The 12,955-nt window shown below is 45.1% G+C and overlaps 1 protein-coding gene across 3 annotated transcripts in view; it reads left to right on the top strand.

The window, feature by feature from the left end:
* RUNX3 (RUNX family transcription factor 3) overlaps nucleotides 1-12,955 on the top strand; it is a 542,293-nt gene that overhangs the window by 432,606 nt on the left and 96,732 nt on the right. For all 3 annotated transcript variants that reach the window (XR_013608734.1, XR_013608735.1, XM_078681272.1), the window contains exon 8: nucleotides 9,989-10,153. Coding sequence is in view for 1 of the 3 variants with exons in the window: in XM_078681272.1 (XP_078537398.1) it covers nucleotides 9,989-10,153 (165 nt within the window). In the remaining 2 variants the exon portion in view is untranslated. The remainder of the gene's footprint in view (nucleotides 1-9,988; nucleotides 10,154-12,955) is intronic.

Here is a 12,955-nt window from a genome sequence, read left to right as displayed (position 1 = left end):
TCTAGCCGGTATTAGACCTTCCCAGGAATGCCCCAGGCAAGACCCGCCAACCCACCCGCAAAAAAACACCCGACACAACACCACCAAACAGCGAAAAAGCTAAATCTCATACTTACAATGTCTCTCGGCCTTCGGTCCAAACGCGGCGCTGTGCAGCTAGGTCGTCATCATCATCATCAATCATCATAACTCCTGTTTTCCACCACGGATTTCCTGAAAAGCAAATGCAATCAAGATTAGACTGTCGCAGCAGTGCTTCGACAGAGACCCCGGCCGCAACCCACCCACGAACAGCAGGAAGCCCCCCAAAACGCTACATTGAGCAAGATGTCTGAAGAAATGGCAAAAAAAAAGGCTGTTCCTTATGGATTTTGTCCAAAACACTTGTATCCGGTATTAGACCTTCCCAGGAATGCCCCAGGCAAGACCCGCCGGCGCCAACCCACCCGCAAAAAAACACGCGACACAACACCACCAAACAGCGAAAAAGCTAAATCTCATACTTACAATGTCTCTCGGCCTTCGGTCCAAACGCGGCGCTGTGCAGCTAGGTCGTCATCATCATCAATCATCATAACTCCTGTTTTCCACCACGGATTTCCTGAAAAGCAAATGCAATCAAGATTAGACTGTCGCAGCAGTGCTTCGACAGAGACCCCGGCCGCAACCCACCCACGAACAGCAGGAAGCCCCCCAAAACGCTACATTGAGCAAGATGTCTGAAGAAATGGCAAAAAAAAGGCTGTTCCTTATGGATTTTGTCCAAAACACTTGTATCCGGTATTAGACCTTCCCAGGAATGCCCCAGGCAAGACCCGCCGGCGCCAACCCACCCGCAAAAAAACACGCGACACAACACCACCAAACAGCGAAAAAGCTAAATCTCATACTTACAATGTCTCTCGGCCTTCGGTCCAAACGCGGCGCTGTGCAGCTAGGTCGTCATCATCATCAATCATCATAACTCCTGTTTTCCACCACGGATTTCCTGAAAAGCAAATGCAATCAAGATTAGACTGTCGCAGCAGTGCTTCGACAGAGACCCCGGCCGCAACCCACCCACGAACAGCAGGAAGCCCCCCAAAACGCTACATTGAGCAAGATGTCTGAAGAAATGGCAAAAAAAAGGCTGTTCCTTATGGATTTTGTCCAAAACACTTGTATCCGGTATTAGACCTTCCCAGGAATGCCCCAGGCAAGACCCGCCGGCGCCAACCCACCCGCAAAAAAACACCCGACAACACCCCCAAACAGCGAAAAAGCTAAATCTCATACTTACAATATCTCTCGGCCTTCGGTCCAAAGTAACGCGCTGTGCAGCTAGGTCATCATCAATCATCATAACTCCTGTTTTCCACCACGGATTTCCTGAAAAGCAAATGCAATCAAGATTAGACTGTCGCAGCAGTGCTTCGACAGACACCAAAAATTACACACAAACCCCCGGAACCCCGCCAAAGAGCACCTCAAAGGCAAGCAAGTCAGCAAAAACGGCAAGAAATTTCCACCTCATATTTGGTCCAAAACACTTTTGTCCATTATTAGAGCTTCACAGCAATGGGCCCAAAACCGTCAACTCACCCGCAAAGAAGTACAACACCCCCACAAGTGCTGAGTCTTTCTTCATTGTGCGTAATCCAGCACTCTGCTTGGAGGGAAATCGCAGTCTGGAGGAGGAGGATAGAGGAGCATGTTCTTCAGAACTTGTGAACCTGAGGAATGTAGACTGCGGCACCTTCAAATCAATAAGCAAACAAGTGAAGACAGTTCTGATGATGGTCTTCTTTTTGGGATTAGGTGATTAAAGTTTGAATTAAATTAACTGTGCAAAACAAAGAAAGAGAGACACAAAGCACACAGGAATAAAAGTGAATAAGGACGAAAAAGAAAGTTCTTGATTGATTGTCTCATTTTCAGGGCTCGGTGTCAGGGAATAAGAACAAGATTTCGTCATCATACTCTGCGAATTCAGGCTGGATGAGGTCAGTGGCACCGAACAGAGAAAAAATCCCCTCATCTACGTTGCTGTCCTCATCGTCTTCATGTGGCGTGCTTTCTCGCACTTTGTAATCTGGTGGTATGAGGTGCTGATTCATCTTGATCATTGTCAGCCGCTCCACATTTTTGGGCGATAGGCGGCTCCGTTTGGCAGTTACAATGCCACCAGCAGCACTGAAAACACGTTCAGAAGACACACTTGCGAGTGGGCAAGACAAATAGTTTATAGCCAGGTTGTAGAGCTGTGGCCACAATTGTTTTTTGCCATGCCAATACTGCAATGGCTCCTCATTAAGAAAGACCACTGTTGAGTCATTCAGATAGTCCTGCACCATCGACTCAAGGTCATCAACTGTTCCTCCACTTTGCTTACTTTTTGCTGTGCCTGTGACATTTTTTAGAGAACCATACCCCATCAAACTTAGCCAATCCTCCTCCCCAGCCACTGTTAGTGTTGTCATTGTGTGTGGTGCAGATGATCCAGTTGCCGGTGTCTTTAACGGCTGAGAGGTCACTTGTGCCCCAGCCACAGGTGCAGAAGTGGATTCTTGTGACTGCGGATGGCCTGCTGATGCTGATGCTGATGTACTGGCTTCTCCTTCAATAACCTGCCGTTCTTTTTCAAACCTCTTGGCTGACCAGGCTAACCAATGTTTGTACTTTTGAACATCTGCATCAGTGAAAGGAAAGAATGCGTTGTCTGCCAGCGCCTTTTTGTAGCGTGGATCCAGAATAGTAGCACAAATGTAATGCTGATCTGAGTTGATGTTTTTAAGACGTTCATCACCACGTAGGCGATGTAATAATTTCTCAGACAAAATGAAATGGTTTTTTTTTTTTTCATCTTTTTCAAACTCAGAAGAAACCGCCATCAGTTGGTGCTCCAGTATGCACAACAATGGGATAGCTTTTCCCAAATTACAGTCCTCCTGGCTGACTGCACGCGTGAAGAACTCAAAAGGACGAAGCATGTCTGTCAGGCTTTTAACTATGGCCCATTGCGCCTTACTCATCCGCAGGTCCTCCTTCTGAGATGTAGCCTCTGTCAAGAAATAGTGATCGAGTACCGTATACTGCTCATGCAGACGCTCAAGCATGTAGAAGGTTGAGTTCCAACGTGTTGCCACCTCCTGGATGAGTGCTTTCACTGGCATTCCACGTTGAAGTAGCAGTCTCCGCAGATGCTTCCGGGCCTTAAAAGAATGGCTGAAATGGTTGCACATTTTGCGGCAGGTGGCCATTACCTCGAACGCTGGACTCTCTTTATCACTCAAGAATTTTTGAACTACCAGGTTGATACAGTGCGCCAAACACGGCACTCTAACATGGTGACCCTGTGACATGGCCTTAACTACATTGGCGCCATTATCCGTGGAAACATAACCAATCTTGCGTTTTAGGGGGGATAGCATTGACAACACCTTTTTGTCAAACTCTTCCAAAAGGTTTTCTGCTGTGTGACTTTTCTCCAAGGCAAACATGGCTAGTGTTGCATGTTTCCGAGCAGCTTTGAAAACTTGGTCCGGGTCAACACCTGCGTTTAGCTTTGCTATAACACCTGAAAAAGAGACCCAGTGTGCAGTGATGCACATGTAATCATCGCCTGGGCCACTGGTCCACATGTCTGTTGTCAGATGTATTGTGTGAACAGCACTCTTCTGCAAAGCTGCCCCAATCGCCTGCAGCACATCTTCATGTAGTGCTGGAACCGCAACTCTGGCAAAATAGAACCGGCTCGGAACCTTCCATTTAGGGCAGAGCGTTGCAACTAATTCAAGAAAACCTACCGCTTCTACAAAAGAAAAAGGTAGAAGGTCCACAGCTAGCATTTTAGCCAGCTTAGTGTTATACAGACGCGTCAGTGGGTGGTTGCGTTCATATGGCACGTCTGAAGTAAGCATTGTTCTAATGTTGGCCTGGACCAAGCATTTACGGGCTGATAATGACTTCGTTGACCCAATTTTGCTCGCTGGTGAACTTTTGTGCGTTGGTGTCTCACTCGCTCCAACACTCTTAGTGTGCCTCACATTGGGTGTGCTGCTGAGAGGGGTACTGGGTGTAAGGGAAGTGTTTGACACGTCTTCTTCCTGCTCGTCAACATCAGATGAAACATCAACGTTTCCTTGATTTTGGCCTTTCTTGATCGCAGCTAGGTGCGCAAACCATTGGACACCGTGCTTTCTGTCAAGATGACCACTCTGGCCGCCGGTACCATAGTTGCTACCTGGCTTACCACGACTAACTGCAAGCTTACAAAGGGTACAAATGGCAAACCTTGGATTTTTGGGACAAACAGTAAAGAAGTCCCAAACTGGGGACTTGAAGTGTCTGTGGGACCTGGAGGAGGCGGCGATACTGGTGGTGGTGGTGGTCATGAAGCTAATGCCAGATGAAGTGGAGGATCTGGATTGGCCAACTTTTGTACGTTTTCCACTTTCACCGCCACTAATTAAGGTCGAGGTTGACGCAGGTCTCTTCTTGCCAGAAAGAAATATGGAAGCGGGACGAGTTGGTGTACTACTTAACTCCAATGATTGTGGTGTTTCCACTGCCTCCTCATCGACAACATCATCATCATCATCATCACGCGCAGCAGCTCTTCGGGCTAGGGTCAAAATGTCTGTTTGCTGCATGCCCGCTGGGGCTGCAGTGACCTTTATGATGACTGGGTCGTCGTTGGCAGAGTCTTCATCAGCAGCAGTATCCGCCACTTCTTGTTGAGCCTCATCACACTCCATAAGTCTGAGACTTTGGACGAGCTTCCTTTTACGCTTAAGTACCTTTGTTGGATCATGGTGTGCCTCACTCTCAGACGGCTGTGGTGCTGGTTCCCAAGTTTGATCCGTATCATCAGAAGGAGGTGTGCTTGAAGAGGATGTAGACACCACCCTTGATCTCTTCCTTGCTAGGGTTGTGGAAGACAATGAAGGATCATCAGGAGGAGTGGCTTCCTCAAATGATACCTCGCCTTGATTGTCGATTTCCTGATGTGCCCCTACTTCGGGAGGAACAACTATTGTGGGCACTTGTTGTGACCCTCCATGCACCTCTGCATGCGCATCTCCTTGCGCTGCCTCTCCTTCCACATGTACTTGGGCTTGTACTTGCACATGTGATTGTTGTTGCCGCTGTGGTTGTTCAACACTCGTCAGATGAGCTACAACAACCTGTGTTGATTGAGGGACATTGCTGCTGCTTTCTTGCGATGAGCCAACATCACTGGTCGATGGTGATTGAAGAAGTATACTGGCTGCCTCTGCAGCACTCAAGGGCTTGGACTTAAGTTGGCGTGGTGGTGGTGGTGGCACTGAGCCCAATGGAGCGGGGGTGCTGCTGCCAGCTTGGTCCCCAGCAGATCCCGCTGCAGCTGCTGCAGGCATACTTTTTTTTTTACTCACAAAAAAAGGGGCGGGCGGCACACCAGTGTCCTTGGTAACTTGCTTCTTCTGCTCCTTACTGGCACCTTTCTTGCTAGAGGAGCTACGGGTTACTTTTTTTGGGGCCATCTTCTTCAGAGCAGGTCAGCAGGCAGCAGTTGCACGAGTTGCAGAGGGTTCTGTGTCCAGACGTGACGTCGCGTGACGTTATGCTGCACACACCGCTGCAGGACTTCTTCCTGGCACTGGTGGTTCTATTGAGTCTTCTTGTGCACCTAAAAGCAATGGAAGACAGAGGAACATCAGTTCAGTTATACACCCCAAAAAATCGACAAAACACAGAAAAATGAGCACAATCCCATGCCATCCATGATGTTTACATTGAAGACACCCCACAGAAAGACTAGGGACATGCAAGTATGCAACACTCACTACCCCTGGGCATAAGGGATGAAAAGTAGGCAAAATAAGTGCAGGCCTCAGACACTGCCTCTCCTCAAAATGGCCCCCTTACACCCCAAGCACATGTTGCCTGTACCAGCCAGCACTCAAGATGGCCACCACCACAGTCCACATCAACAGTACACCCCCAAAAAACAGAAAAACAGCCAGAAATCACCACAATCCAATGCCATCCATGATGTTTACATCAAAGAGAGTGAGACAACACCACAGGCACACTCAGTCCATGCACCACCACCACCCCTGGGCAAGCAAAAGGCCACACCAGCAGCCCCCCAAAAACGACAAAAAACAATAAAATAAGCACAATCCCAGCCCATCCATGGCCTCAATTATGTTTAAATTCAAGAAGACACCCCACAGAAAGACTAGGCCCATGCAACACTCACCACCCCTGGGCAAAGGGCCACACCAGCAGGCCCAAAAAAACGACAAAAAACAATAAAATCTGCACAATCCCAGCCCATCCATGGCCTCAATGGTGTTTAAATTCAAGAAGACACCCCTCAGAAACACTAGGCCCATGCAACACTCACTACCCCTGGGCATAAGGGATGAAAAGTAGGCAAAATAAGTGCAGGCCTCAGACACTGCCTCTCCTCAAAATGGCCCCCTTACACCCCAAGCACATGTTGCCTGTACCAGCCAGCACTCAAGATGGCCACCACCACCACCCACATGGCCAGACCACATCAACAGTACACCCCCAAAAAACAGAAAAACAGCCAGAAATCACCACAATCCAATGCCATCCATGATGTTTACATCAAAGAGAGTGAGACAACACCACAGGCACACTCAGTCCATGCACCACCACCACCCCGGGCAAGCAAAAGGCCACACCAGCAGCCCCCCAAAAACGACAAAAAACAATAAAATAAGCACAATCCCAGCCCATCCATGGCCTCAATTATGTTTAAATTCAAGAAGACACCCCACAGAAAGACTAGGCCCATGCAACACTCACCACCCCTGGGCAAAGGGCCACACCAGCAGGCCCAAAAAAACGACAAAAAACAATAAAATCTGCACAATCCCAGCCCATCCATGGCCTCAATGGTGTTTAAATTCAACAAAACAGTTGTATCATGCACCCATAACCAACCCTGGTCCTACTGGATACTGTGGCTACCCACAATATAATTTATTTAATTTTCTGAAAAAGTTCCAAAATTGTACTTGCAGCAACTGTAATGCCCCAAACAAACTTACTTGTGAAAGTTGATTTCTAATCCAAAAGTGATCCAAAGACAGTCAAAAAGGCCTCAAATCCAAATATCCAGCAGCACCCACAAAAAGTAATCCTTCCAGCTCCAGATCCAAATGAAAGTGACCAGGAGATGGACAAAGCACTGGGAGGAGCCTGCTGGACAGGAACAGGAAGTTGGAGACTGTGGGGCACTTCCTTCCTCCCCCCCCCCCCCAAAATGGACTCCTTGCAAAAAAAAAGGCCATGCAAATGTCAACCTGAGGAGTGATTCTGATAAAAATCATAATTTTCTGAAGGTTTATCCTGTTTGCTGGTGATTTTCTTGTGCGAAATTGCAAAATCTCTATTTCGCAAGTGCGAGATTGTTCCTTTCCGCCGCAACTACATGTTCGCAATTGCGAACTCTCGCGAGGTGTGCTGTGCAAGGTGGCAAGCCGCGAGTACGTATTCGCGGGCGACAAACTCCCGCGGGAACACGCAGCAAGATCTAAAATGGCGCGTCACTCGCAAAGAAAAACAACTCGGCAAACGCTAAAATGACGGAAAGTGAACGCCGTGCACCACGCCGCGCGCCGCAACCAAGCAAAAAATCCGCCGCGAGCGGATTCACGGATTTTCGACAAATTCGCGAGCGTTCGGGGATTGCGGATTTGCCGAAAATCCGAAAAATCCGCGAGCGGAGCGGATTTTACGCCCATGCTTAGTGGCCTTGGCTTAAGCCTTAAGCTGGGGCACTAGCTTTCTCTGCCAATATATGTTTGTTTGTTGGGCTATTCAGACCCCGGCGCAGGGCTTCATGCTTTACTATATGGGTATGCGTTTTTTGATTCAGCAAAAGAAATTAGGGGCGTTTTGGCCAAATGCTATATTTCCTGAGACCCTCGCAGCTGCGAGTCCTTCTGGTCAACTACATAGGTCAAGGCACAGAAAGCGTAAAACGTATTATACCTTATGCTGTCACTTCCTGTTCGAGATCTGTCCAAACGCTACACCTGCTGATGCCATGTGTTTTATGATAGCCAGTGTACAGCCCTCTCTTGGCAGGATGTTGTTTTTTGCACACCGGTTTCCCTACTCACTGTACACTATTTCCATGTCCACACAAAGGCTCAAATCTAGGTTATATTCATTATTGTGCAAGGTTTACAGTGCCTAAATGCTCTTTGCTAACTCACTGATATGAAATTAACGCTGGCAGCTTGGTACAACCACAGACAATAGTTCTCCACAAGCTTTTGACAGGAACCAAGTCCACTTTACCCGTTCGTCCAATTTCAGCGCCGTTTGATAGGATGGGGAAGTGCTCTGGTTTATTACCAGAAGGTGATGTTTATTTCTGCAAACCCTGCTTCTCCTCATCTGGCCCTTACATCTATAAAGTGCGTCCATACCCCTGGCTGGGGTCCTGCTGCCAACAAATTAAAGATACTACTGAAAATAAAAATAATACCTAATTATCCTTCTATTTCCCTTCCTGAACCCTCCTTCATGGAGTATCCTTTTAGCCACAGCCCAAACAATTCCAACTGGAAGGTCCTTACCAAAGCCCTTCCCTAATTCAGTGGGACAAAGCTAGCAATCACGGGGATCACGGCGAGAAAACACACAGCTGGTGAAACAGTACTAGTTATCCCAGATGCATCATGGTAGATGTAGTTTAGAGTGTTTTCCAACACTTTCAATGATTCACAGGTAGAAGAGTGTTCCGCCATCAATGCTGGTGCAGTCAGTGCTTGCATCTCAGCGTACTTGTTTTTTGTCTGTCATCGGCAAGGAGCAACAGGTAGGTTTGGGAGTGCTTGAAATGTCGTTTATAAGGATGCTCAGGTAAGTATAGTATTACTGTTCTTAACTTCACATCTATCTACTGAGCATAGTAAATCTGTACTTACCTCTATATACGTACCGCAATATGTGAGTACTCTATATTGTTGCTAGGGCATTTTTGTAGCACAACATTTGTTCTATGATATTCTGGCACTAACCCCATTTGGAGAAGGTTCTTGGATGTACCCAATGTCTTTTAACATCTCGTAGAAAGAAACAAATTGACTGCAAGGCAGAGCTTCTCTCCATGAATGTCTCCCATGATAGAAATCTCAATCAATGTCATATTATTTCAATCAAATCCCCTCGTTCACCCCAACTATTTCAAGATGCTTCTAGAGGTACAGAACTGTCTGAGGTGCACTCACTGCTATTAATCTTTGGTAAGCCAAACAATCGAGGGAATCAAGAGTGGCGGTCCCACTCAAAGACTGGATCCTGATTTAGGAAAGGAAAGAAAATCAGTTGATGTTCAACATGCAGAATGGATCAGCTTGAAGACAAATTTGGTTGTAGAATAAGTTCTGTGGTCATGGAAAAATGTTAGACATTTTATAATGTGAGTTAGAAAAAGAGAATCCATTCTTGAGCTTCTTAATCAGACTCGCTGAACAGATAAAAATCGAAATTGACCAGTGAGATTACAAGAGAGATTTTCAATAGGATAGTAAAAAACAATCCTCTGTTTTCTAAAAGATAATTTGGTGGAGAAGTCCCTCCACCACATTATTCCTAAAGTGTAGAGATTTCTCCCCCACATTCGCTATTTCTTTCCAAAATCAGAGTGTTCCACTATCACCCAACTCCAAACCAGGCCATCAATTCTCTACAGAATTAAAATGTTAAGATTCCTAATTATGATTACTTGAAGGTTCAATCCATAGGTTTAGTCTAAAATATTATTAAGTATGTTGGCAAATGTTTAATGCGTGCCTTTCTGCATTGTGTTTATTTTCATGTGAAAACCAACACATTTCACATTTATTCCAAAATGCTAACATCTGAAAGAGTGACCTCGGATGAAATATTCAAATATTTGGCTATTGCCACACAGTAAGATTTAGGTTTACAAATTTTCTTTCTGATTTTAAGCAGGATTGATTTATCATTTCAGGGCACCGCCAAAAGCTCGAAGATCAAGCACGGGCCTTCCCAGACCGCTTCAGTGAGCTAGAACGGCTCCGTCAGACCATGAGGGTCACGCAGTCCACCCCCAATCCCCGAGCAGGCTTGAGCAACACCAGTCACTTTAGTTCACAAGCACAGACTCAGATACAAGGTAAGCATAGGTGTTATATTGACAACCTGTACACAAACCCAATGATGGGGCATGGGAAAAGTTACTCCTGAAGTAAAGGATCATGGGATATCTTGAGACCAGTCATTAGGCGAGGTGACCTGCAGATTATCTTTGAAAAGGTCAATGCAATGAATCACAAGTCATGAATCTCTGAGAAAAATATGAAGGATATTCAAAGGAATCATAATGTAGATGGCACACCAAGGTGAAACAAAGTGTCCTATTTTCATTGAAGGTGTGGGCAAAGGAAGTACTGTTCTTGGAAGCTTTTTTTTCCATGAAAAGAAGAAGAGTAACTGCACTGATGCCCCTATTTATATAAATGGAGGACCGGTTTAATAACTGTTCTTGAATAAGTGACTGGGTTTGTCTTGTTAACAGATATTGTATATTTTAGCCACTAAGCCTACAACTTTCAAAAGAGAGGTACCAACTTCAGAAAACTGGAAACAATTTAAATAATGTAGGGGAGAGGATGTAGCCTTACAGCTAGAGCGGTCGACTTCAAAGCTGGGGCCCCGGGTTCGAGTTTCGGCAACGTCGTTCAACTTCCTGTGATTCTGGGCAAATCACTTACTCTACCCGTGCCTAACAAAAATGAATGTGTCCTCATGTAATGAAACTGGTGCAATGCAAAGAGCTCTGAAACCCGATATCTTCGGGTCTAGTTGGCGCTATATAAAACTCTAAAAATAAAATATAAAAAAATGGTGAATGGGTTAAGACTTCTCAAAAGTAGTTTTTTTTGGTAAAAACAAAACCCATACGGATTTCTTTTTTGTGTGAGAAGTCTCCTTCAAATCCTCCCGCAAATGTATTTATTTATTTATTAATCAGATTTCTAATGCGCATGGCTGCCCCAGCAACGGGGCGTCCCAGCGCAACCAAAGACTTGAGGCTAAGCAAGGAGGGAAAGAGGGCAGGGAGGCAAAGAAATGCATTTCCTTCCCGAACAGCAAAGTTTTGCAATGGTAAAGTGTTTGTGAATGTTATCATTCGCACAAACTTTACTGACCACATTAACATTACACATACACAGGTTATCTTTGTTCTCGCGGAGCTTCACATGCACTAAGAAAATTAGCAAATAGCTCCCAAAATCGTTCACTGAAATCAGGGCTTGATGCTTCCTATTGAGTGTGACAGCTTAGAATATGTTTTTAAAGTACACCATCTGGAAATGTATCATTTTAATTTTAAACAGATTTGGAACTGTCATTTCAGAAATGCTTTTCTAGGTCCATGCACAGTTTTCAACGATTAATGTCTTGTTTTATTGCGGAAATTATGAATATTGCTTCTGAGATTTGGCTAGTCAGAGAGCACAATGATAAGCCATGCTAGGGAAAGGGTTTCCATTGCTTCTCTATAGATCTCCTGATACATCAGTGAAGCTCCAAGGATGAATCCCCATAGATCAAAATATGTCAATTTCTACCAGCCCGATTTATAGCATCACGTACAGACTCTTTGTCTCCTCCCTTTTAAAAATGATGGCATTATTTAATTTTCTGCCTGCTTCTGTCTAAAAACACACTATGCCTTGCCTCCCAGCAAAACAAAGAAATTAATTTGGTCTGTGTGAAACCAATGCTAGCTCTTTGATAACAGATTTTTAAAATGTTTTGCTTATAGAACCTTGGCCAAATTATTTATTAAATTGCATGCAGAAATCAAAAACAAATAGTAAGGTCTTAGAAGGGACTTTATATCTTGTCCAAGATCAAAAGAGGTACTGGGAATGGCAGGACTTTTCCACCATGTATGTATTCCCCATGACTGCACTTTGAATTACTTGTACTCATTCATAGCCTCTGGTTACTTTTGCTATTTATCTTTTCCTTTTTGTTTCGTTCTATACAGCACTATGGCTGCAGAATTATGTATACTATGTATTTGGTATATATGCTATGATCTGAACAATAAACATTAAAAAAAAACATAGCCTCTGGTTACAAAAGCTGTTGAGCTGTTCCATGTCAGTAAGGGGCTTATTGATTTGGGGGGCATGCACCCCTGCCAACTCAATAAATACACTTTGGTTAGGTTAAAACACAGTTCTGAGAATCCTTGCTCAGCAAGCCCCAAGAAGTACATGTGACGTTTAAGTGGTACCAACATTTTGAAAGTGAAGAACATAACAGAATAAAACTCTCAAACCTTTATAGAAAAATATAGAAAAATGTACTGTGCAAAAAGACACCAAAGGGGAACCAGTGATATTGCTTTTTATATTCTTAAGGCAAAAAAGTGCCTAGGAAAAGTCAAGCACTATGGACTATGAAACGGGAAACAATTTGTGAAAGTCGAATACATCAAGTGGGTTGTCCTACTCAAAGGTTTGGCTTTTGGCTACCAGGTCTCTCTCTAGCCAGGTCTCATGCAGCGTCTAGTCTGCTTTAGTCAGCTGGGTCCTCTTGGAGTCAGCAGGTTTTCTGCTTTTTATGTTCCCTGAAGAATGTAAACAGGAGGCCAACCACTTGACCCTTGGAGAGCAGTTCTAGTCCCTATTGCCAGCAGGATTCAAGTGTCCTTTAGTCCTTGAGTCTTTGTGTGTCTCTTCTGCTTCCAGCAGGAGTGAGAAGTGAGGATTCTTCTTTTAGTATGACTGCCTTCTTCAGATGGAGTCTTTCCAGGTCCAGGAATGGTATCTGAGGAGGTGGTTGTAGAGATGCCAGGTATATCATGTGCAATAGTCAGTGATTGGAGGAATTCTGCTGCCAAATCTGACAATTATTTCCCAGTCTCCCATCTTCTTTTGCAGAATTTCCTCTTCCTCTC

This window comes from Lissotriton helveticus, chromosome 3_1 (assembly GCF_964261635.1).
Source record: "Lissotriton helveticus chromosome 3_1, aLisHel1.1, whole genome shotgun sequence".
Taxonomy (NCBI): Eukaryota; Metazoa; Chordata; class Amphibia; order Caudata; family Salamandridae; genus Lissotriton; species Lissotriton helveticus.
Note: the sequence above shows the minus strand (reverse complement) of the source record. Positions and strands in the feature narration are given on the sequence as shown.